Raw genomic sequence first — 22,749 nt, forward strand, 5'->3', positions numbered from 1 at the left:
TGTGGCCGCGCCCGGGAATCATTTTTGGTGATTTAACCCCCAATTCCAACCCTTGATGCTGAGTGCCAAGCAGGGAGGTAATGGGTCCCATTTTTATAGTCTTTGGTATGACTCGGCCGGGTTTGAACTCCCAACCTACCGATCTCCAGTAATGTGCATTGTCCCATGTACTATAACAAGAGTTGTATTATACTTCTATTAACACGCTTATTGGTGTGTTTAGTGGGACAGGCGAAAGTTAATTAGAAGAAAATGCGATAGTTTATAAATCAATTATTGTTTCTGTGCGGCCCGGTTGCAAATGCGTCACGGACCGGTACAGGTGCCCGGACCGGTGGTTGGGGACCACTGCATTACAGTAATTATAATGTATAACTTAATGTAATGAAATTGAAATTATTTGGACCTATTTATTAAATGTGTCAGAATTTAGATTACACATAAATACATGGCGGCAGCACGGTGGAAGAGGGGTTAGTGCATGTGCCTCACAATACAAAGGTCCTGAGTAGTCCTGAGTTCAATCCCGGGCTCGGGATCTTTCTGTGTGGAGTTTGCATGTTCTCCCCGTGACTGCGTGGGTTCCCTCCGGGTACTCCGGCTTCCTCCCATGTCCAAAGACATGCTCTTGGGGATAGGTTGATTGGCAACACTAAAAATTGGCCCTAGTGTGTGAATGTGAGTGTGAATGTTGTCTGTCTATCTGTGTTGGCCCTGTGATGAGGTGTACCCCGCCTTCCGCCCGATTGTAGCTGAGATAGCCTCCAGCGACCCCGAAGGGAATAAGCAGTAGAAAATGGATGGATGGTATAGTGCAGTGGTTCTTAACCTGGGTTCGATCGAACCCTAGGGGTTTGGTGAGTCGGGCTCAGGGGTTCGGCGGAGGTCAAAACACACCTGACTCATCGTGTAAATAAAAACTTCTCCCTATCGGCGTATTACGGATACGAAAACAGCAGAAGTCAGACTGATTTGCAGGTGTGTAATTTGTTGTGAGTTTATGCACTGTGTTGGTTTTGTTCTTTGAACAAGGTGATGTTCATGCACGGTTCATTTTGTGCACCAGTAAAAAAACATGGTAACACTTTAGTATGGGGAACATATTCACCATTAATTAGTTGCTTATTAACATGCAAATTAGTAACATATTGGCTCTTAATTAATCTTTTTATTTTTTTTTTAATTTTTAATTTTTTTATTTATAATGTCCTGCCCAGCTTCTCGGGCAAATCATATAGCAGATGTAGATGCCCATATCGGCTGTTCAGATTTACTTTACAAAAGAGAAGTGTAGGATACTTCTCTTGTTGTCTTACTTGTATTTTGACTTTATTAAATGTATTTATATAATCATTTGGTGCAGCCGGGCCGGAGCAGGAGGGGATAGAAAGAGAGAAAAAGGAAGACAGAGGGGGGAATTGTGGGGACAAGAGGGGGATTAGACAGAGAGACAAAAACAACAACAGCAAACACAACAACAACAACAACAACAGAGCAACATCAGCAAATACGACATGTACAAATATGATGGTAAAAGTAATAGCAAATAAGCAGTTAGCGAAAATTAAAAAAAAAAAATACAGAAATGACAATGAGCATTATTACACTAAAAATGGAGCAATATGAATACCAATAGAAATAGTGCTATTGATAATAAACAATACCAGTACTTTACCTTTATTATCAACAATACAATTGTTCAAATGCAACAATACATATACGTAATGATAACTTGAGATACGAAAGAATGCAGAAAAATGGAGGGGAAGAAAGAGAAGCAACCTTAACCTTGTAGATTGTTATAGTAACAATAGGTTAAGCTTTGTCAGTGTGCCATGTGTTATACCCAGTTTACCCTAGGGCAACAACGTTAATATATGTTTGATGAAACGTGATTATGTGCATGAGTGTATGTGTGCATATGTACTTGTATATGTACAGTATGTGTATGTGTGCTTGTACAGTGAATGTATATGTACAGTATGTGTATACAGTATGTGTGTTTGAACAGTGAATGTATATGTACAGTATGTGTAAATGTGTGTTTGTACAGTGAATGTATATGTACAGTATATGTATGTGTGTGTTTGTACAGTGAATGTATGTGTAGTATGTGTATGTGTGTGTTTGTACAGTGAATGTATATGTACAGTATGTGTATATGTATGTTTTTACAGTGAATGTATATGTACAGTATGTGTATACAGTATGTTTGTATAATGAATGTGCGTGTGGATGTACGAACTTTGAGTGTGTAAATATGTACTGTATTTATTTGTATATGTATGTGGGAGCGTAGGTACCTATGTATGTCTGTATGTATGTGTGTGAGTATATGTGAATTTGCATGTACAATACATTTGACTCCCAGTGTGTGCGGGAGCCAGAGTACGGCCCCAGCCTCCCCGAGAACCCATCCCACAAACAGTAGGTGTGGTGCCCAGGGAACCAGGGGCCACCGCCCCCACGCAGCCAAGCCGGACAGCGACAGGAACCCCAGAGCCTGGCCCACCGTTCCGCCCACAAGGGCCAGCAGCAGGCCGCAGACAGACGCACCCGGCAGAGGACAAGGCACGGGAAAAACAGGGGGCAGTCAGACCCCAAGCCAGCGAGAGACCACACCCCACACGGACAGAAAGGCGGGACGCCCCGCCCGAGGGGCCCGGAGACCCCCCGCAACCGGACGAGAAGACCGCCCCCGCCCCACCGGCGACAGGGCCCCCACGAGCCCCCCCCCCACCCCCGGAGAGCGCGGCGAGGCCAGCCCACGACCACCCCAGCCAAGCCGGCCGCCACAGGACCACCCAGCACGGGGCCACAGGAACCACCCACCCCACCCGCAGGGACCCCAACGATGGAGATGGAACAACCAGCAACCGCCCCGCCGAGTCCCCCCCCCTGAGGTAGGGGAATAAATAAACAAAATAAATAAATACATAATAATAATAATATTAATAAAATATATTTTAAAAAAAATAAATAATAATAATAATAATAATTAAATCTATTTATAGATAAAAAAAATAAATAAAAAAATAAATAAAAAAAAGAATTAAAAGAAGATCACAGACATGCTGACACACAAGGTCGCTACCCCAACAACTGGCCGACTCGCAGCACCTCGGAATACCCTGCAGCACCAAGCCGCCACAGTAGACGCAGGGACCAGACCCAGCAGGCCCCAACCAAGACGGGCACCCGGAAGGGATGGACGGCGGGACCCAGGAGCTCCAGACACGCAGTCCGGATGCAGTAGCCTGAGGCGCCGACCCCCACCCGACAGGCAGGCCCAGAACGTACCCCCAGAAATATACATACATATATATATACATACACATAAACATACACATGTACACATACACACACATACACATGCATACACATACACATATATATACATACATACATACATACATACACACACACACATACACATACATATACACAGTTTGTCAGCCCCGACAACCACCACGCGCGCGCGCTGCCACCAGTCACAACATCAGCCACCCCCCTGCACCAGACCCAGCAGCCACGGGCGCCCACACCACAAACAAACGGCAGCAGAAACAGCAGCCACAACACCCCCAGACAGCCAGCACCACCCAATCAAATCAAAGCGATCAAAAAAAAAAACCGCGACCGGCAACCACACGCCAACAGGATCACAGATACCAGCCAGCGCAAGCCCGCCAGCAAGCCCAAACGCCAACACGCAAACAAGAGACACCAACACCCCCCCCCCCCCCCCCCCGCCAAAAGACCCCACCACCCCAACCCAAACCCGCACAAACACACCACCGCCCAAACAACCGAGACACAGTATCCAGACCAGACACGGGCGCCGCGCCGCCACCACATCAAGTCGCCAACAGAGACCCCACAGCGCAAGGTCGGGCCACACGGGCACAGACCCCACCCAACAGGAAGCGAGACCCGCGCGACGCCACACACAAATAAATAATAAGATTAAACAAAAATAACAATAATTTAAAAAAATAAATAAAATAAAATAAAATGAAATACAAATTAAATTAAAAATAACAAATACAAATAATTAAATAAAATAAAGTAAGTAAATAATAAAAATGATTTTAAAAAAAATAAATTATAAAATAAAAAATAAATAAATAAATATATATATATACATATATACATACACATACACATACATACATACACACATACACACACATATATATATATATATATATATATATATATATATATATATATATATATATATATATATATATATATATATATATATATATATATATATATATATATATACATACATATATATACACATTAAAAAAAAAAATAATAATAATAATAAATTAATAAAAGCCTGGCAGGCCACCAGAACGCAGTCCCCGGAATCCGCGCCGGCCGACGAGGCAATGAGGGGTGCGCCGAACCCCAACCCCCCCACATGCATGTGTACAAGGCCCCCAGAGTGTCTACTGTGTAGTTAAAATTAGGAGGTCAGCCATTACAGCCGACCTCCAGTCCCTATTGATGCGTGTACTGTAGCGTGAGTGAGATATGTATGCTTGTGGGAACTAATAATGCGATTAAAATTGGGGTCGGGCTCAGGGGTTCGGCGGAGGTCAAAACACACCTGACTCATCGTGTAAATAAAAACTTCTCCCTATCGGCGTATTACGGATACGACAACAGCAGAAGTCAGACTGATTTGCAGGTGTAATTTGTTGTGAGTTTATGCACTGTGTTGGTTTTGTTCTTTGAACAAGGTGATGTTCATGCACGGTTCATTTTGTGCACCAGTAAAAAAACATGGTAACACTTTAGTATGGGGAACATATTCACCATTAATTAGTTGCTTATTAACATGCAAATTAGTAACATATTGGCTCTTAATTAATCATTATTAAGTACTCATTAATGCTTTATTCGGCATAGCCTTATTATAACCCTAACCCTCTAACCCTGGCCCTAACCCTAACCAAATAACTCAAAATTAAGTCTTTGTTACTTAGAATATGTTCCCCATACTAAAGTGTTACCAAAAGCATATAACTTTGTCTTGAATTTGAAATTTTTATTTTTTATTTTTCACTAAAGAAGGGTTCGGTCACGGTGAAGGCGCATATGAAACTGGTTGGGTTTGGTACTTCCAACAAGGTTAAGAACCACTGCTATAGTGCAGTCACTACAGTGGTCCCCAACCACCGGGCCGCGTCCCGGTACCGGTCCGTGGATCGATTGGTACTGGGCCACACAAAAAATAATAATAATGATTTTTTTATTTTCCATCCATCCATCCATCTTCCGCTTATCCGAGGTCGGGTCGCGGTGGCAGCAGCCTAAGCAGGGAAGCCCAGACTTTCCTCTCCACAGCCACTTCGTCCAGCTCCTCCCGGGGGAAGCCGAGGCATTCCCAGGCCAGCCGGAAGACATAGTCTTCCCAACGTGTCCTGGGTCTTCCCCGTGGCCTCCTACCGGTTGGACATGCCCTAAACACCTCCCTAGGGAGGCGTTCTGGTGGCATCCTGACCAGATGCCCGAACCACCTCATCTGGCTCCTTATTTATTTTTTTAATTAAATTATTCTGTTATTAATATTTCTGGTTCCTACATTATATATCAATATAGATCAATACAGTCTGCAGGGATACAGTCCGTAAGCACACATGATTGTATTTTTTATGACAAAAAAATAAATAAAAATTGTCCAATCCCCCCCGGTCCGTGGAACAAATTTTCAAGCGTTGACCGGTCCGCAGTTACAAAAAGGTTGGGGACCACTGCTATAGTGAATGTCCAAACCCTTTTAGTGCGCCTGCTGGTCAATTTCCAATGTGTCCAGAGAGGGCGCCTGCTCACAAAACGGCTGAAGCCATCCGTAGAAGAAGAGGCTGCCATATTGCGGTGATACAGCGACTTTACCCGAGTGCGGAACAGACACATTTCGGCGGCCTATAACACAATGATCTCGGCCCAGGCTTTCGCAGACCCTGACAAGATGAAGGACTACCATTACACTGGTCCAGTGCAGCATCGATTCTCGCCGTACACCTTTAACGGCGGGTATGTTTCAATGTTCATCCTGCTAACAGGCTAACGTTGGGTGAATGACTGGCATAAGCTTGTTTAGCAAGACCAAATGTCGTTTCGTCCTTTTAAATTGGAACAACTTCGATTATTATATAAATGTTAGTTAAAAGTACATACTTCAGCTTGTATATAGTTATTAAAAGGACACCTTGTTTGCTAAAATGTTGTTTCACTTTCGCACCACACAAGGTAGCTTTTGTTAGCAAGTGCTAACTGCCAGTGAGTGGCCATGTTTTGTTATTGTCAATTGTTTGTTTTTCTATTGGTGTAAAGCAGTGACGTGCGGTGAACTAAACACCAGGCGAGGCAAAGATATTTTGAGTGTTTTCTTCTTTTTTATTTTACTTAAATTCATTTGTGCAGCTCTAATCATTGTTGATTTAGGTTGCACATTAGAGTAACAGGAAAAAAAGGGAGTAATTCGATTTCATAAAAACGTTATTGTAATGATATCATATGATAAATGGTTCCAAAAAGTATTTGATAAAGTTGATATGAAATACTTTTTGGTTCCATTTGCTTTTAACAAAATAAAGTATTGTGAATGTATCTTACCTTTCTGTATTTGTATCTGAAGCAGCAATAGCTATCCTCCATGAAAACCTACTTTGTATGATCAAATTCATTTTGTCTAAAAGTCCAGTTTGAAGAAGTATTTAATCTTGGATACAGTATATAATTTTCCATATTGGCAGACACATTCATCTAATTAGATTTAATTCCAAGCAATGAAACAATATTTTTGCATCTGACAAAAAACACCCACACATGCTGGTTCACTCTAATAAAAATGCCATGTTTGTTATAAAGACAGTTTAAAAAAAAAAATCTGGCTTCGCTGGAGAGACATTTGTCTACTAGCTTGAGCGCCCCCACTTGGCGAGTCAGAGCGCTGCTGAAGCATTGAAGTGCAAGTAGACAATATATCGCCCCCTACTGTAAGGCAGAGGTACTTGCTGCCTCATGGCCTGCCTTTTCCCTGTGGCAACAAGCACGCGCCCCCTCGCTCGCACACGCTCAATACACTTAAGTTTGTAGCCATGGAGGCACCACCTGTGTCTGCCTCACTTCTCGTCTGCTGCGTTAATTTAATCAGGAAACACAGAATTTCCGCTATTTTGACCATGCAAATTATCAAAATATACAGGAACCAAAACAAAATCACATAGAAAGCATAGACCAAAAGAGAAATATTAAAACTTATTACTTCGTTTTTGAACATCTCATGGTTAAGCCTTTTACCCCCCTGGTGGCAAGGTGAGGCCCTGCCTCACTTGCCTTCCCTGACAGCCCGTCACTGGTGTAAAGCACTCTGTGATGCCACTTGCCTGTGCAGGCGAGTGCATAAATAAAGTTTGAGATAAACTATGTATTTGATATGTCTACAGAACTGTACTAGCTGTGGCTGGGGAGGACTTTGCCATTGTAGCATCAGACACAAGGCTCAGTGAAGGCTACTCGATCCACAGCAGGGACTCACCAAAGTGTTACAAACTGTAAGTATATTTTCTGTTGGGTAAACAAGTCATATGCTCATACATCCCTAACAATGTAACTATATGTAAGTTCTTTCCTTTGACCTATGGCTTTCAGGACAGACACGACTGTCATTGGCTGCACTGGTTTCCATGGTGACTGCTTGACTTTGACTAAAATCATTGATGCTAGACTAAAGGTAAAGACACTTTGGTCATGTTTTTTACGTGAGAGGCCTTTTTAGTAGCGTAAAACTTTGCTCTCCTCTCAGATGTACAAACACTCAAACAACAAGACGATGACAAGCGGAGCCATCGCTGCCATGTTGTCCACCATCTTGTATGGCAAGAGGTTCTTCCCTTACTATGTTTACAACATCATTGGAGGTCTTGATGAAGAGGGTAAGCGGAGTATTTGTTTGTGTATATACAGTATACTCGATTATGAAAGTAATATATTGTGACTGAACTATTGACTATTATTGCGATCTATGCTTGTGGAAAACTTATTGTAACGGCAACTAACCTTCCTTTGCCGTTTCCTCGGCAGGGCATAAAGTTTCTGACGCATGCTTTTCTCTTGATCAGCTGTTCCTGCGTCCCACAATAACAACAGGCTGATGCCGATCCAAAGTATAAAAAGTGACAGGGTTTATTTCCACGTTTCTTCTTGACAAACGCTCACAAGAATAGCAAAAATAATACAGGTGACGTTAGCACAAACACGTCATTGATGCGCCAGGACGTCCTTAGTCAAATTTACATACGTTTAGTCAAATTTAAATACATTTAAACACGCTTAAAACACGGTCAAAAAAGCTGTTGCTACATGCCTTGTTCGACCATTCAAATACAAAACATTGTCACATCTACGGCAGTTGCTGACAATTTACGACAGTTACCGTCACTTTACGACACCCAGTCTAAACAGAGCAAACTAATAGAGCACAACTACATTGATAGGAAGTGAAAGACAATATTTTAATCTATATATCAATAATATAGCAAAATACCAAATATACAGTCATGTAAGCTATTGCTCTATAATCAAATTTACTTCAAACAAAGCATTAAACATAAAAAATATGTGTAAATATGTCCGAAATGGCTCTAACACTTATGTTCTAAATAAGTGTTTTTTTGTAATGCTGTAGGTAAGGGAGCAGTGTACAGCTTCGACCCAGTGGGATCTTACCAGAGAGACACCTACAAGGCTGGAGGGTCAGCAAGTGCCATGCTGCAACCACTACTAGACAACCAAGTATACAACACACACATATTGCTATTTCTTGTTCTTCACATTGTTTCACACACCTTTTCTTTTCCTAGATTGGCTTCAAGAACATGGAGGGCGTGACACATGTTGCTCTGACCCGCGAGAAGGCAGTTCAGCTTGTCAAAGATGTTTTCATCTCGGCTGCAGAAAGAGATGTTTACACCGGAGATGCCCTTATGATCTGCATGGTCACAAAGGAGGGAATCACTGAGGAGACTATCGCACTGAGAAAAGACTGAAGAAGAGCTCTATTATTGTTCACTCGTCGTCTTTCCTCTTCTAGCGTTTCTTTTTACATTATCACTGATAGTTTGGTTGCTTGCCTGCAGATTGCATATCACAGGAGTGTTGATCCACATCCTTTAAGCTTGAACCCTATAATTCACATTTTGATACAAATATCCATACATACTCCCTTCTTTCCTGTTATCACAACCTATTTGGATTTGTGTTCAAGCTACCGGATACTTGATCAATATGCCTGTTGCTTTAAATCTGCGCTCCCGGTTTGAAAATGTTCCATTTTGAAAGGCAACATAACTGCTATTATTTTTACATTCTTAATAAATGTAAGGAATTGGGGGAAAGTGTTTTGTTTACTCTTATTTCTGCTGCAATATTGGCTTTATTTTCAGACCTCTAGTGATAGTAAAGCATTAGTAAAAATAAATAAATATCAGGGTTTAGCAAGGCTGTTTACATTTTTTATGTACAAATGAAGTGCTTGCACATTTTCCCTTTCAATTGGTTTGCCAGAGAGAAGTCACTTGCGCCCAATTGTATTGGATGTGCTCTTACACTATCGTCAGCCCTTGGTAATAACGTGTACTTAACATTTACGCCAATGCAGCTCAGTTTATATTACTTGCATTGTTGCCAGATGGGAAATTGTCGTACCAGAAGGTTAGAGGTGCTCTATGATGATTCTAATCTACATTCAACACAAGTCCTTGTTGTCTAGATCCCTCCAGATCTTTTAACCTTTTTGACCTTGGAGCCCAACATTTTTACTACAGTGCAGCATGGGACACACTCAAATATAACAAACACTGACTTAGTAATCTTACTCTTGATTTTAATCGTATTCAATAACCTACTCAATTTATAACCTTGTCAAAAGGTATGAACCATGTGTTCGTCACAAAAAGTATTTATTGAACACAAACCATAGGCTTAGATTAAGCTGATTAAAAAAATAAGTAACCAAATATATTGCAAGAAAGGACTCAAATAACTGACAAAAAAGAATATGTTTCATAACTAAAGTGTCAATAGAATTAAGTTGCAAATTGTGATACATCTTCTCCACCTTCGTCCTATTTTTTCCGCAAAAGAAACTTCTCTATGATTTTAGCTTCAGACTTCTTCTGTTTGTTTAACACTGTCATTACTGCCACACGTTTTGGAAAAGTGTATTACAACTGAGGCCCACAGCTGAGAAAGATAGTGTCTAGATCAGGGGTGTCAAACTCATTTGAGCTCAGGGGCCGCATGGAGGGAAATCTGTGCACACGCGGGCCGGACTATTAAAATCATGTCATTAAAGGCCTACTGAAATGAACATTTTTTATTTAAACGGGGATAGCAGATCCATTCTGTGTCATACTTGATCATTTCGCGATATTGCCATATTTTTGCTGAAAGGATTTAGTAGAGAACAACGACGATAAAGTTCGCAACTTTTGGTCGCTGATAAAAAAAGCCTTGCCCCTACCGGGAGTAGCGTGACGTCACAGACTGGAGGGCTGCTCACATTTCCCTATTGTTTACAATGCAGCGAGAGACATTCGGACCGAGAAAGCGACGATTACCCCATTAATTTGAGCGAGGATGAAAGATTCGTGGATGAGGAACGTAAGAGTGAAGGACTAGAATGCAGTGCAGGACGTATCTTTTTTCGCTCTGACCGTAACTTAGGTACAAGGGTTCATTGGATTCCACACTTTCTCCTTTTTCTATTGTGGATCACGGATTTGTATTTTAAACCACCTCGGATACTATATCCTCTTGAAAATGAGAGTCGATAACGCGAAATGGACATTCACAGTGACTTTTATCTCCACGACAATACATCTGTGAACCTCTTTAGCTACTCAGCTAACGTGATAGCATAGGGCTCAAATGCAGATAGAAACAAAATAAATAAACCACTGACTGGAAGGATAGACAGAAGATCAACAATACTATTAAACCGTGGACATGTAAATACACGGTTAATCATTTCCGGCTTGGCGAAGCTTAAAAATGCTGTTGATAACGACGCCATTGAAGCTAACTTAGCAACGGGACCTCACAGAGCTATGATAAAAACATTAGCGCTCCACCTACGCCAGCCAGCCCTCATCTGCTCATCAACACCCGTGCTCACCTGCGCTCCAGCGATCGACGGAAGGACGAAGGACTTCACCCGATCATCCGTGCGGTCGGCGGCTAGCGTCGGCTAGCGTGTCTACTATCCAAGTCAAAGTCCTCCTGGTTGTGTTGCTACAGCCAGCCGCTAATACACTGATCCCACCTACAACTTTGTTCTTTGCAGTCTTCATTGTTCATTAAACAAATTGCAAAAGATTCACCAACACAGATGTCCAGAATACTGTGGAATTTTGAGATGAAAACAGAGCTTTTTTGTATTGGATTCAATGGTGTACCAATACTTCCGTTTAACTAGTGAAGTCACACGCATACGTCATCATACAGACGTTTTTCAACCGGAAGTTTAGCGGGAAATTTAAAATTGCACTTTATAAGTTAACCCGGCCGTATTGGCATGTGTTGCAATGTTAAGATTTCATCATTGATATATAAACTATCAGACTGCGTGGTCGGTAGTAGTGGGTTTCAGTAGGCCTTTAAAACTAAAAAATAACGACAACTTCAGATTGTTTTCTTTGTCTGACTTTGGCCAAAAATAGAACAAACACATTCTGAAAATACTACAATAAAAATATAGAAATAAATACTGACAGTGGTAAAGTTTAGATCCATGAATGAAAGAAGAAAGTGAATGAATGTTTATAACTGAATAAATGTACATATGCATAAAAGATTGTTTACTTTTGTATTATTATTTTTAATGAATTAAGTAATGTTTATGGCAACCTTTTTCCAAAACACAATATAGAATGTGAGATATAACAGGATAATTCATACATTGATCATTTGTTTTCAAAACACTTACAATAAAGTAGGACCCCAAAAATTTACTGTGGCACCCCATTTTTATGACTTGACGGGGTACCTGGGACCCCATTTAGAAAATTCCTAGCACCAACACTGATGGAGTATTGGTGCGTGCAAAACAGCAGCAGGCGGCTGTGGCTTGCAGGCCGGTTCTAATACTAATCAAATATCATCCCGGGGGCCATTGATAATTAATTTGCGGGTCAGATCCGGCCCGCGGGCCTTGATTTTGACACCCCTGGTCTAGATAATATGTATTAGATATACTTTGATGTAAATTTTGCTCCAGATTAATTTTTATAACCTACTTTAGGTGTGTGTCTGCAAGTGTTGCCTTTGTGGAGGCAATCCATTTAGAGCAGGGGTCACCAACCTTTTTGAAACCAAGAGCTACTTCTTGGGTACTGATTAATGCGAAGGGCTACCAGTTTGATACACACTTAAATAAATTGCCAGAAATAGCCAATTTGCTCAATTTACCTTTAACTCTATTTTATTGTTAATAATTAATTATATTTATCTTTGTGGAAACACTGATCACCTTAATGATTTCTCACAATAAATATATATAGAAACAGATAAATATCAATATGCAACACATTATTTTTATATTTTCTCTAAGTGCACATTTTTCAAATAGAACATTTTCAAATGATCACTTCTAAGACAGTCTTGTGAAATCACAATATCCCCTTTTAACTAGCTAGCCACTAACATTTTTTAACAAATCATGAATTACTTTGCACCATGTTTGTACAAATAATAACTCATGTAAAATACAAAAGTCAACTCTCAAATTTTTAAATAAATCATGTCACACTTTGAACTGGACACCAAATCTGTTATCTGTTTCTTTGTCAGTTAGTGAAGACCAAGTCTTTAAAATATTTTCTTGGATTTTCAAATTCTATTTGAGTTTTGTCTCTCTTAGAATTAAAAATGTCGAGCAAAGCGAGACCAGCTTGCTAGTAAATAAATACAATTTTAAAAATAGAGGCAGCTCACTGGTAAGTGCTGCTATTTGAGCTATTTTTAAAACAGGCCAGCGGGCTACTCATCTGGTGCCCGCGGGCACCGCGTTGGTGACCCCTGATTTAGAGCAACTGAACCTGTCCACGCCCAGCCTCTCCAAAAGTATCAGAATGTGTCTTTTGAAAATGTACATAGTTAAATATATATCTTGAAGATGAACAGCACCGCTATTTTTTTTCCCAGATACAGTCGAAAATAATATAACATTCATAAACAGTATTGATTCACCAGTCACAAATATAATTTGGCTTTATTGTACACATCCTATGATTAGAAATAATACTTTATCTTACATTATCTTAAGGTCTCTCAAACCAAGTAGAAACGTCACAATGTATTGTCTTGCATCATCAGAGTTCAGCAGCTAAACCAATTTTCTAGCCGTCCATCGTGTAAAATGTTGTGAACAAATAAACATGTTATATATTTTTTAATAGACATCAGAGCGGGTGGGATGGCATGACACATTAAGGAATAACAGGGAAGACAGGAGCCAGCAGCAATACCAGTCTCACAGCCTGGAGCAGAGTGGGAGACAGCAAGTACCAGAAATGCCCATATAAGTACGTGCCCCACATTGTGACGTCACATTGTATCCGCTGGTTTAAAAAAAGACTGCGAAACACAGTGTTTAGAGCAGGGGTGCCAAACGTATGGCCAGCAGGCCGCATCAGGCTCACGAACAGATGAGTTTGCTAAGTATAAAAATGAGTCGAAATTTTTGAATCAACGAAACTGCTGTTGAAAATGTATCCAGTAGTTGTCGCAATAGCAATTCTTTGTATCTATGTAGATTATGCTATGTATGTAAAAAAAAATAAACCACATGATGTTAGTACATCCTGAAATTTGATTTTTACATTATTTTTTTATCTTGATAGATTGGAAATTAACACCAATGAATTCACTGATAAACATCATCACATAATTTATTCAGAAAGTATAAATAATGACAAATAAAGGTAGAATCCTATTAACCGCAACATGTAAGTGTAAAAAAAACCTAACAACATTATGTTTTTTGTACATTTTCAGAATGTGCTTGTTCTATTTTTAAACAAAGAAAACAATCTGAAGTCGTCTTTAATTTTAAGTTGTTGTGCCGTGATTTTACCAGTCCGACCCACTTGGGAGTAGATTGTTCTCCATGCGGTCCCTGATATAAAATGAGTTTGACCAGGGGCGTCACTAGCTTTTAAGGACAGGGGGGGCTTAGCCCCCAGGAGATGCACAGGATGCGAGCGAACGTAGCACACGAGCACAAAACTTCAACTAACAAAGACTTATAAATTATTCATTGTTATTATTATTTCAGTCGGTTTATTTTCAATCTGTGTTCAGTACAACAACAAACATGGGTTTGCACAGTGGCATTTTGTTTACAGCATCAACAAGAAACAATTACTTGGTGGATGGAAGCATCAAAGAATGCCGTCTGTTTTTAAGGGTGGCAAATCGGTCTATCACTCTGTTGTGACTCGGATGCTGAAGCTCGTCTTTTTCAAAAGACATGACTGCAAGACTGTGATTGTAAGATACATCCTCAGATGCACTGGGACACATCCTCAGTGATGTGCCTGGGATCACCGGTGTTAGGATGTGGTGATGTGGATCCCAAGGATGCAGAGACGAGTTTGGGTTATCAATTGTTCTTCCTCTTTATTTGGCGGAAGCACAAGGTAGCAAAACAAAACAATGGCGATGGTGGAAAACACATCACACCATGTAACAAACTACTGAGAGTAAAATAAAAACACAAAACTAAAGGCGCTAGACAAGGCTAGGAAAAATATACTTCATGAGAGAAGTGATAAAACAAGGTACCAAAATAAAACGCTAGACAAGGCTAGGATTAAACGGGCCAACCTGAGGTGAAAGGTTCGCGACTTAGTGAGTCCTCTTGCACGACCAACCGTTTGGTAGCAATGGCAAAGTTCCGGCGCTCACCGGCCGTCAGCAGCCAGTTAAAATAGGCTGCTGCTAATCAAGCTCAGGTGTGTGCTGCTGCCTTGCGTCAGCTGCACTCCATACTGTGGATGAGAGAGAGAGTGAACATGGTGCAGACAATAGAAATAGGCAAGGACATTTACAGATTACCACAGTACCCCCCCCTCAACGGACGCCTCCTGGCGGCCTACCTGGCTTGTCTGGGAATCGAACGTAAAAGTCCTTGATCAAGTCCTTGTCAATTATAAGCGATCTAGAAATCCATGACCGTTCCTCTGGGCCGTACCCCTCCCAGTCCACCAGGTATTGGAAACCCCTTCCCCTTCTTCTCACATCCAAGATGGTGTTTACAGTAAATGCTGGGTGACCATCAACCAGCCTGGGTGGAGGAGGCGGTACCTCCGGAGGGCTGAGTGGGCTGGATGAGACAGGCTTGATGCGGGACACGTGAAAAACAGGATGGCACTTGAGAGATCTAGGGAGATGGAGCTTGACTGCCACACGATTGATGATCTTGGCAATGGGGAATGGTCCAATGAACCTGGGAGCCAGTTTCCTAGATTCGGTGGCCAATGGTAGGTCCCGAGACGATAACCAGACCTTCTGTCCCAACTGGTAGTGTGGGGCTGGTGTGCGATGTCGGTTGGCTAAGGCCTGGTTCCTGGCCGATGTTCTTTTTAACGCAGCCCTGGTGTTGCGCCAAGCCTGGTGAGCCCGACGCAGGTGTGCCGTTACGGATGGTACGTCGGCATTGGGTTGGGTAGAAGGAAAAACTGGGGGTTGGAAACCATAGGCGACGTGAAATGGAGACAGACCGGTGGCGGAGCTAATGAGAGAGTTGTGAGCGTATTCTATCCAAGGGAGACTTTCAGACCAGGTTGCGGGTTGCTGATGACAAGTGCACCGGATGGCCGCCTCCAGGTCTTGGTTGGTCCGCTCGGTCTGTCCATTGCTCTGAGGGTGGTAGCCGGAGGATAGGCTAGGGGAGGCCCCCAGAGACTTGCAGAATGCTCTCCAGACGGCCGAGGAGAACTGTGGCCCTCTGTCGGATACAACATCAGTGGGGATGCCGTGCAGCCGGAAAGCGTGGAGCACTAATAATTGGGCTGTTTCAAGAGCAGACGGCAGCTTGGGGAGGGCTACGAAATGGGCCATCTTCGAGAACCGGTCCACAATGGTCAAAATGGTGTCGCTTCCCTCAGAGGGGGGCAGTCCTGTGACAAAATCCACAGCTATGTGTGACCACGGGCGGGAGGGGATGGGTAATGGGTGTAGCAGTCCTGCTGGAGCCTGGTGGGATGCCTTGTTCCGGGAGCAGACCCGACATGCTGCCACAAACGCCTTCGTATCTGCCAGAATGGATGGCCACCAAAAACGCTGGGAGAGGATAAAACTGGTGCGACGAATGCCTGGATGGCAAGCGATCTTCGACCCATGTGCCCAATCCAGAACGCTGGAACGGAGCCGAGGAACCACAAACAGCCGACCTGGTGGGCAGCCCCGCGGAGATGTGTCCGACTTCAGGGCCTCCAAGACCTGCCGCTCGATGTCCCACTGGAGTCCCCCAATGAAGTGGGTATGGGGAACAATAGGTTCAGGTGAGGAATCTTCCAAGGACGAAGAGTAGACACGGGACAGGGCATCGGGCTTCCCATTCTGAGAACCAGGTCGGAAAGTGATGATAAAGTTAAAACGGGTCAGAAATAGTGCCCACCTGGCCTGGCGAGGGTTCAGTCTCTGTGCGGTCCTTAAGTAGGACAGGTTCTTGTGGTCCGTGTAGACGATGAATGGTAGCTCCGCCCCTTCCAGCCAGTGTCTCCACTCCTGAAGGGCCAAGATGACCGCCAGAAGCTCCCTGTTGCCAATGTCATAATTCTTCTCGGCAGGGGATAGGCGACGAGAGAAGAAAGCACAGGGGTGCAACTTCTGGTCGCTGGTAGATTGCTGGGAGAGTACGGCCCCTACACCTGAATCAGAAGCGTCCACTTCAACAAAAAATTGGAGAGAACGGTCAGGGTAACAAAGCACAGGAGCCGACGTAAACAATCTTTTTAGCCTTAGGAACGCGGAATTAGCATCGGGTGTCCATTCAAACAGAACCTTAGTAGAAGTTAGCCTCGTAAGTGGCTCCGCGACGCGACTAAAATTGCGAATAAATCGCCGATAAAAATTAGAGAAGCCCAAGAATCTCTGGAGGTGCTTCTTGGACACCGGAGTGGGCCAGTCTACTACTGCTTTGACCTTAGCAGGGTCCGGTCTGAGTCTACCCTCCTCAATGATAAATCCTAAGAAGGGTATGGAAGATGAGTGAAACTCGCATTTTTCTGCCTTGACGAACAGTTTATTTTCGAGCAAACGTTGAAGGACTAACCGAACCTGCTGCACATGTTCGTCAAATGTCGAAGAATAAATTAATATGTCGTCCAGGTAAACGAAGAGAAACCGCCCTGTCATGTCCCGAAAAATATCATTAATGAAGCCCTGAAAAACGCCGGGTGCATTTGTAAGTCCAAACGGCATGACAAGATACTCAAAATGTCCGAGAGGAGTGTTGAATGCGGTCTTCCATTCATCCCCCTCTCGGATGCGAACTAGATGGTACGCGTTACGTAGATCGAGTTTAGTAAAAAACCTTGCGGACTGTAAGGGAGTAAATGCAGAATCAAGGAGAGGAAGAGGATACTTATTCTTGACAGTAATCAGATTAAGAGCGCGGTAGTCTATACAAGGCCGTAGGGACTTGTCCTTCTTTTCGACAAAAAAAAATCCGGCGGCTACTGGTGCGGTCGAGGGGCGAATGAGGCCCGCAGCTATTGAAGTGTTTATGTATTCCTCTAGTGCTTTGAGTTCGGTGTTCGACACCTTGTACAAACGGGTCGATGGTAAAGCCGCTCCGGCTAGCAAATCGATACCGCAATCGTAGGGTCGGTGGGGGGGAAGTGAGAGTGCTCTATCTTTGCTAAACACCGCTCTTAAGTCATGGTAGTTTGTGGGCACGTTTGTCAAGTCTATGTTCTCTACAACGGTGGTAGGTGGCGGTGTGTGAGATCCCGCTGCGGAACGGAGACAATGTAGGTGGCAGGTAACACTCCAATTAATAATGGCCGAACGAGGCCAGTCTATGCTCGGGTTATGCTTCTGTAACCAGGTTAACCCAAGAATGATGGGCGCGGACCGTGATGGCACAATCAAAAAAATTATTTTCTCACAATGATTTCCAGACAAGCGCAGGTTGAGTGGGAGTGTCTGGTGGGTTATGCTGGCTAATAGGCGCCCATCTAGAGAATACACCCTCTTGGGTACACACAGTTTTACAACAGGAATCTTATGGAGTCTCATGAACTCAAAATCCAAAAAGTTATCATCTGCTCCCGAGTCAATGAGAGCGCAAATGTCTATTTGTTGGTTAGGCCAAGAAAGAGTACCTTTTAGCTGCATTCTGCCTGCGGCCAACGAAGGAGAATGGCGACCTCTGGTGGACGTGTCCTCTGGCGAGTGAGGGCGCGCTCGTGGCCGTGCCGCGGGGCGTGGCAGTTCCTTGCAGCGGGAGATGAGGTGATCAGCGCCTCCACAGTATAGGCAGAGTTGGAGGCGAAAACGGCGTTCCCTCTCAGCGGTGGTGAGTCGACGGCCTCCCAGTTGCATTGGCTCGTCTATCTGCCATGAAGGAGAGGTGTCTTCGAGGACGAGTTGCTCCGTCTTGCAGATGGCGGGTCTAGCAGGCGCTGATTGGCTGCTAGGTGGGGCTTGTCTTCCCCGTCGGTCCCTCCTCTCCTCTAGTAGGCGGAAGTCGATTTGCACCGCCAGCTCAATAAGATCATCCAGGTTCGTCGGGAGTGACAGCGGGATCATCATATGACGAATTTCGTCCGCGAGACCCAGGAAGAAGGCGTCCAACAACGCCGAGGGACCCCAGTCACAGTCGGCCGCCATGGTGCGGAACTCGATCGCGTAATCCGCGACCCGTCGTGAACCCTGTTGCAGCCGGAAAAGGGATCTCGCTGCCTCTCTACCTGGGAGTCGTCGTTGGAATATTTGCTTCAAGGACTTGGAAAAGTTCGCGTATGTGGAGCTGGAGGTGGTCTGACGGTTCCATTCGGCAGTCGCCCAGGTGCCAGCGCGGCCAGACAGGTGAGAGATCACAAACGCTACTTTAGCCCGCTCAGAGGTGAAAGCGGACGCGTTTAGCTCAAAATGGAGTTCACACTGCGTCAGGAATTGTCTTACGTCTTCCTTTTCCCCGGAAAAACGTTCGGGTCGGGAAAGCCGTATATTGCTAGTACTAGCGGGTTGTGGAGGCTGGGTGGATGCCTGGTCAGGCACGGTGGTCGAGGTGGGTACGACGGTGGCTAACAGCATGTTGATTCGCTCCAACATGGCGTCTTGGCGCTCCGACATCCCCTGTAGACCTCGGCTCAGGTGGTCAAGCTGGTCCCCCTGCTGGTTGATCCTTTGAGCCTGGCCTTGCAATGCTCTCTTCCAGGAGTCTGTCTCTGCGGGTTCCATCGTTTTGGCCGGAACTTTCTGTTAGGATGTGGTGATGTGGATCCCAAGGATGCAGAGACGAGTTTGGGTTATCAATTGTTCTTCCTCTTTATTTGGCGGAAGCACAAGGTAGCAAAACAAAACAATGGCGATGGTGGAAAACACATCACACCATGTAACAAACTACTGAGAGTAAAATAAAAACACAAAACTAAAGGCGCTAGACAAGGCTAGGAAAAATATACTTCATGAGAGAAGTGATAAAACAAGGTACCAAAATAAAACGCTAGACAAGGCTAGGATTAAACGGGCCAACCTGAGGTGAAAGGTTCGCGACTTAGTGAGTCCTCTTGCACGACCAACCGTTTGGTAGCAATGGCAAAGTTCCGGCGCTCACCGGCCGTCAGCAGCAAGTTAAAATAGGCTGCTGCTAATCAAGCTCAGGTGTGTGCTGCTGCCTTGCGTCAGCTGCACTCCATACTGTGGATGAGAGAGAGAGTGAACATGGTGCAGACAATAGAAATAGGCAAGGACATTTACAGATTACCACAACCGGGGGTTTCGGGTCTTTCAACATCATACCCCCTCCCTCAGGTGACCCAGCCAGGGTTGATCAGACCCCAGCTTGTGTCCCAGTAGCATTGGCCCACAGTTCGCTCCTCCTGATCCAAAGCCATCTAGAGGCTCTCTCTGCTACCTCCATGGTGGTCTTGATGGCCTTCCTTTTCCCATCACCTGTGATGCCAAGTAGTGTGAACACCTTGCACAGTGAGCGGCCAGCAAAGCCTCTACACCCCACTTCAATGGGCTCACAGCGTGCCTTCCAGCCTCCTCTGCGGCATTGCTCGACTAGCTCCTGGTACTTTGACCCCTTCCGCTCGTTTGCCTCCTCTATGCGACCCTCCCAAGGAACTGTCAGCTCTATCAGTAGCACCTGCCGTGAAGATACTGATGTAAGTAAGATGTCTGGCCTCAAAGACTGTGAAGTCTTTTCTGACCCATTGTTTGACGCAGCCAGGAATGCAGCCGACGCAGTGCACTAAAGGACCTCTCACATGAGCAGCTGCTTACAGGCATTGTTAGGGCAACTTGGATGGTTGCCTTCAGAGAGGGAAACATGTCTGAATCAAGGAGGTTGTGCACAGACAATATATCTTTGGGTGAACATCCAGCCTCTGTTTTCCGGGCAAGAAAGTTTCTGGCCACTAGAACCTCCTCGGTTTTCAGGTCAATGCTGTAGTGTTTTGCAAGTTCATTCAAGTGTGATTCACTCAAGAAGTTCTCGCATTTAGGACTGCATACCTGGATGCCTTTTAGTAGCCCTGCATCTACACTGCAAAATCTTTGCTCAAGCTCGCCAACCATCCTATCCACACAAGGAAAATGCAACTCTCTTTTCAATGCGTCTGATTTGTTCAATTCAGTGTGTGAACATGCAGTTGCCTCCAGCACAAAATCCTCCATTTTCCTCTGTTTTATGCCTTGTCTTGGCACTTGGTTCTGGGATACTGTGGGTGTGGCACAGGGCTTTGGTTCTATCATACAGTTCTGTGGCAAATGCATCTGTGCGTTTTCCCTTGAGTGTGTCACACACTGCTTGTTTGCAGATAAAAGCTTCTGCCAGGTCTAAAGTCTCTTTCTGAAGGAGCTTGTGGAGTCCTTCAGTTATTGACAGAAGTGACTGAAACATCAGTAGTGTGTAGACTGCTGAGAACGTATAGAGCTTTGTTCTGAGACCAACAACTATGGGGGATCCAATGGCAGAAAGACACTCCAAAATGGCAGACAATGTCTCAAGAACTGCACTGATCGATCGCAACTGACATGCCCAGCAAGTGTTTGAAGGTTGCACAAGCTAAATTTTTGTCATTTCAAGCCTAGCCTGAATCTCCATGAACTTATGATGATTCACTAGGGAGGTGCTGAAGAAAGAGTACACACACTCCAACAGGCTGAAAAGCTCCACAACCTCTGGGATGGCCTTGCAAGTATGGCACAACACCAGGTTAAGTTCATGAGCATAACAATGCACATAGATAGGTTCAGGATGGAGCCTTTTAAAATGTGCTTGTACACCTCCAGTGGACCCACTCATGACAGCTGCACCATCATATGTTTGTGCTACACACTTAAGCTCTGCAAGACCATTGTTTAGGATCTGCTGCTGAAGCTCATTTGTAATGGACTGGGCATCAAATTATTTTATCTCTGCAAGTGCTAGGAAACGTTCTTTCACTGTCCCCTCTGACACATACCTGACACAAACAGCTAACTGCTCTGATTTTTCATCCCTTGCCTCATCTGCCATGATGGCATAGATTTTGGACTTTGTCATTTCAGACACAATGACACTAGTAACTTCCTGGGCACAACAATCAATCATCTCAGTCTGGGGTATTGGTGAGAGCATTTGATGGGGGATTATGTTTTTGAAGAAAAGGATCAAATTCCTTCAAAAGCTCCATGCAGGCAAGACAATTCCCTCTGTTTGTGCTGTCTCTACCTTCATCATGGCCACGAAAAGGGAGTCCCTGTCTCCCCAACATAGAAGTAACTGCAACAATTTGCCTGAGGTACTCTCTTCTCTCTACTATCTCACTCAGATTTGCAGATGCTATCATCTGTGCAACGTTTCCCTGTTTGCTAGTAGCCTGGTAGTAGCTTTTCCATGCAACAACACTGTCCTTATGCGTTTGTGCCATCTCATGCTTGCCAAAGATGACTAAAGCTTTCTTCCAGTTCGTGCAACCACTACTGACCAAACTATCATGTTTGATGTTTTTGCCAAACACTCTACATGGGAAGCAGAAAGCTGTGTTCTGGTTGAGTGAATATTCTAACCAGTTGTGCTTTTCAAACCAGCTGTGGTGAAATGCTCGCTTCTGCATACCAAAACTATCTTGTGGGTAGCTCTTCAGCTTTACCTGTCTGGGCCCTGCGTCTTTGTCACCTAAATCAAACCCTATAGAGGAGTGAGTTGCTGCAGCTGATTCATAATTGTTCCTCTCTTGGTCTGTTTGCTCTCCTTCTCTCTCTGTAATAACTTGATCTTCCTCTGCCTCTGGATCCATCTCTGGATCCCCTTGCTCCATCTGACGTGACTGTTCTTGATCTTTTTCTCCCTCAGCATCTCTTTCTGCATGATCCTTCAAGATACACTGAAACACAATGAAAGTCATGGCATTAGCCTCTATGTTATTAATTTACAACATAGAGACTAATGCCACGACTTTCGCTCACAATACAATAATTGTTTGTTCCCAAATATTTTGAAGT

General features: G+C 43.9%; 2 protein-coding genes across 2 annotated transcripts in view; one reads left to right on the plus strand and one right to left on the minus strand.

The window, feature by feature from the left end:
* The first annotated feature begins 5,847 nt into the window (after positions 1–5,847).
* Positions 5,848–9,410, plus strand: psmb1 (proteasome 20S subunit beta 1). The gene is made up of 6 exons (XM_062067373.1): positions 5,848–6,051; positions 7,467–7,574; positions 7,672–7,753; positions 7,826–7,955; positions 8,708–8,814; positions 8,883–9,410. Exons 1-6 carry the CDS (start codon positions 5,951–5,953, stop codon positions 9,066–9,068), a joined length of 714 nt encoding a protein of 237 aa, XP_061923357.1. The 5' UTR covers positions 5,848–5,950; the 3' UTR covers positions 9,069–9,410.
* A 12,042-nt stretch (positions 9,411–21,452) lies between these two features.
* LOC133663136 (uncharacterized) overlaps positions 21,453–22,749 on the minus strand; it is a 4,788-nt gene continuing 3,491 nt past the window's right edge. Inside the window, exon 3 of the mRNA XM_062067385.1 lies at positions 21,453–22,631. Coding sequence (XP_061923369.1) covers positions 21,858–22,631 — 774 coding nt within the window. The 3' untranslated portion in view covers positions 21,453–21,857. The remainder of the gene's footprint in view (positions 22,632–22,749) is intronic.

This window comes from Entelurus aequoreus, linkage group LG02 (assembly GCF_033978785.1).
Source record: "Entelurus aequoreus isolate RoL-2023_Sb linkage group LG02, RoL_Eaeq_v1.1, whole genome shotgun sequence".
In the NCBI taxonomy this organism is placed as follows: Eukaryota; Metazoa; Chordata; class Actinopteri; order Syngnathiformes; family Syngnathidae; genus Entelurus; species Entelurus aequoreus.

Bases quoted from the DNA above. Each gene is read 5' to 3' on its own strand.
- psmb1 (XM_062067373.1), top strand. From the start codon at position 5,951: ATGATCTCGGCCCAGGCTTTCGCAGACCCTGACAAGATGAAGGACTAC. The intron at 7,956-8,707 runs GTAAGCGGAGTA...GTAATGCTGTAG, and splicing joins TGGAGGTCTTGATGAAGAGG to GTAAGGGAGCAGTGTACAGC. The intron at 8,815-8,882 runs GTATACAACACA...TTCTTTTCCTAG, and splicing joins AACCACTACTAGACAACCAA to ATTGGCTTCAAGAACATGGA.